The following is a 3,699-nucleotide window of genomic DNA, read 5'->3' as shown; positions in this document are numbered from 1 at the left end:
AATATGCAGCAACTAAAATTTGAATTTGAACCTACATAATCTGATAGTTATCTCTTTGGTATCTCAACACTAACACAATATAACAATAATAATCTGATTGGATTCGACATTTCCATTGAATATCTGAAACTAACACATACAGTAGTGCTTAAATGAATATTCTCGTTTATAGTTATTCTAGCTATATGCTACTGTTTCCCAAGTTTGTTTTTCTTTCTTTTGTGATTATCCTTTAATACAACACAAGAATAAAAACTTATTGGACAGTACTACTGCTGAAATGGAGCATTAAGTTCTAGGCTGTGAAAATGTATAGTGCAAAAGCAAAAAGTCATTAGTAAGAAGGAAATAACATACTGTTCAAGCAAGTTGAGACATTGAAGTCATAAGTACACTTCAACAAAAAGATAAAAGAAGAAAGTCTAGAAATACACATTCAACTCACTAGTAGAGAGTCACATTAATTGGTAGGCTAAAAAGAAACCAAAGGGTTAGACTTGGTTCTAGCTGCTATAGGAATAGCTTCTGCATCTCAAAACATGTTCCCTTTTGATTCTGATATCAGTAAGGTGAGACACTAACGTTGGTTGAAGTAAACAAACCATCTTTCATAAGAACATCTTCTCCATCCTATCAACAAATTAATAAACCAAAAGGAAAAATAAAAATTAAAATGAGAAATTCACTGAATATACAATGGGGGGGGGGGGGGAAAGCTAACAAAATGAAGAAGATGCATGATAACATACCTGTTGGCGGACATTAGCTCTCTTAACAGTCTGATCAGGCACGAGACCAAATTGAATGTGTGGAAAGTGGGCCCACTGTGTCATTAACAAAAAAATAATGTGAAAATTTTGACGCAAGTAAAAACACATAGAAACCCTAGTTGTTAGCTATCAAGTTTTGATGTCGAATTAACATAGAATTAAATTCAACCCAACAATGTCTTGAATAAATGTGAATAGAACCGTAATTAACTTTGCACCAGTTTGTCGGTAAATTCCTCGTATCTAACAAGAATTTCTTGATAATTTGAGCGACACATTTTTTTATTTAGCTAAATAACATGCATTTGGACGGATTTGACCAAAATAAAGCTTGTTTTTAAAATATAATAGAATATCATACCAAAGAGAAAATGAAAAATAAAAGAAGAGGAGGAACCCTAGTCTAGATAATCAAGAGTGCAGTACTAATACATTTTTTGCAGCGGTGCTAAAAGCTTCTCTGTGGCTAATGTCAGGATTCCCTGCTTTTATGCGTTGGATCTCTTCCCTGCAGAAAATTTCAAAGACCAATATCTAGTTTCATATGACAACATAAATTCAATAAATAACTTTTAGTATTCGATATCACGTATATATTTCATTAAATAAAAGAAGAATGTCTACAAGTTTGCCTGGTAAAAGAGAAGCAGAAGCTTATGATTATTACTTGATGAATCGGTTGTAAGCAGAGGGGACTCGCTGTCTCTTCTCAGGGGCTGTACATATAAATACACATTAATACTACTAATATATATGTTAATAATAAGATGTATGTTTCTTATACCTAAGTCTTCATCATTTCAAGTACAAAAAGTGACACAAGCCCTTTGCAAAGTAAGATAGCTAACAGAAATTAACTTGTCATCCTATAGTTCCTTTCCATCTTCACAAAGGAAAGTCAATAAGCAAAACTTAGATATATATGTTTAAGAGAATTTAAGGAGGCATCCCAAAAATTGAAATCCGTCTTTCCTTAAAAACAAGGACAACAACATAGGCAGTATAATTCTACAAGTAGGATCTAAAGAGGATACTATATACGCATACCTTACCCCTAACTTATGAAGGTAGAGAGTAAATTTCTGAGATTGATTATAAAAGAAATGTATGTCTAAGGACTAATATCTCACGTCTGTTAATGACGGGTGGTCTAGGAAGATCATCAAATCCAGGTCGAGTAGGTAGGACAAAATCAGTAGAGTTACTCTGATTCATCAAGAAAGTTGGGGTTGCGTTGGTAATTTCTTCCTGCAAAGCCATTCGTTTATCAATTATAGCCAACAAATTGACAAATAAAGACCTAAAAATAGTGCTGCTTCATCAGTAATGTATAGATATACCAGAAGATTGTGGGAAGGAGAGAAGTAAGTGTGACCAAAATGATGGTTAGCTGAAGGCAAAAGCAATCCCGGCAAAAGATTAGTACAGTGGCCACATCGAACCGTCACAGTCTTGAACAAACTTGTGCACGGAACACTTACCTAAGAATCAATCACAAAAGAGAATAAAAGAATCAATTATTAAAAAACCCACAAGGATTAGAAACACAAAATCGATCATTTTCTTGCTTTGACTATGTATTACTCTCGGGAGGTTTTGGTTTTATGTCCCCTCCTTTGCGCTCTATTTTTGTTATTTAATATATAAGATAGGGTCAATGTCGAATCCTCCATCACCACAGGAGGTGAAAGCCTGGGTCGATAGCTTAATCTTTTTTAAAAAAAATCTTGCTTAATTTGACATCTTCCCCCCCCCCCAACCCAATCACTAAAAAAGTTGTTGGCAAATTGAAAAAAAAACAAAAACTTGAGTGAACAAAAGATAGAGAGCTAAATGTCAAAACATGACTCTAAGAAAAAAAACTAAAGGAAGACTTAAAGAATGGCCAAAAACACAAGAAACCCTAGTGAAAGACCTAATTTGTAACTCTTGATTCACAAAGTATAGGAAGAAAAGAGAATAATGTTATGAGAATATAATATACCGCGAGGACAGTGTCACAGATGTTGCAATGGACATAGCAGAGCTGCTCGGAAGGAGGTAAGTGGTCCAATGACAAGGTAGAATTAGGAGTTGAAGAGGACATGATACTCTATTTCCTACTATTTTGCAAACTGATATATTGGCTGTTGCTGCTGTTTGATTGATTTGATTGATTGATGTTTTGACAGTTTCAACTACCAAACTAAACTACCCACTCCCTCCTTGGATCTGCTTTCTTCTTGATAATATTAGTTGGGGAGGTATGAAAACAAAGTGCAAAAATTGTTGCAGGAAAGGCCAGAAATGAAAGAGAAAAGCTGAGAGAGATGATAACTCTTTTTTTTCCCTCACCTGCTTCACTCTCCTTTCTTGGTCCTTATTATAGCTAGGTCATGGATGCAAACTATTTAAGTCATGCATTAATGCATATGCATACTGGACCATACACATGCATGGATGTATGTGATATGTATACATTTATAGATGGAGTAATTGATATACTTGGCCTTTTTTCATTTTATGTGAATAATTAGAAAAGAACATGTGTGGTTGGCATTCCCAATGTATGTATGAAAGGCAGAAGACCGCAGATGTGGGAGCGAGGAGCCAGAAAAGGACGTTTGCATGGAGCGATATAAAGCTCTCAATTCACTTGTTATTTTCAAAGTTCTTTTTAAAAACTCTATGCAAATTTTCTAAACCATCAGTTAACCAATGTGGAATGCATGGGCGGAGGGAAAATTTTCGCTAAGGGAGTTCAAAAAAAAAATTAAAAAATTAAATAAGATTGTAGCTAGTGGGAATTGAGAACCAATGACTTTACAAAGGTTTTGAACCTCCTTGACTACTAATCTATGCTTTTGGGCTATGTCAAGGGGATTCAAAACACAATATATAAAGATAAAAAATAAATTTTCCTTTATATACACAATGTAATTTTTCGGCA

General features: G+C 34.4%; 1 protein-coding gene across 1 annotated transcript; it reads right to left on the bottom strand.

Moving 5' to 3' along the window:
* Positions 1–332: 332 nt before the first annotated feature.
* Positions 333–3,206, bottom strand: LOC107798917 (protein YABBY 4). Its single transcript, XM_016621945.2, has 7 exons — positions 2,755–3,206; positions 2,111–2,251; positions 1,901–2,018; positions 1,438–1,486; positions 1,203–1,278; positions 750–824; positions 333–630 (listed from the first exon to the last, which is right to left on the bottom strand). Exons 1-7 carry the CDS (start codon positions 2,854–2,856, stop codon positions 562–564), a joined length of 630 nt encoding a protein of 209 aa, XP_016477431.1. The 5' UTR covers positions 2,857–3,206; the 3' UTR covers positions 333–561.
* Between the last annotated feature and the right edge of the window lie 493 nt (positions 3,207–3,699).

This window comes from Nicotiana tabacum, chromosome 1 (genome assembly GCF_000715075.1).
Source record: "Nicotiana tabacum cultivar K326 chromosome 1, ASM71507v2, whole genome shotgun sequence".
Taxonomy (NCBI): domain Eukaryota; kingdom Viridiplantae; phylum Streptophyta; class Magnoliopsida; order Solanales; family Solanaceae; genus Nicotiana; species Nicotiana tabacum.
Note: the sequence above shows the minus strand (reverse complement) of the source record. Positions and strands in the feature narration are given on the sequence as shown.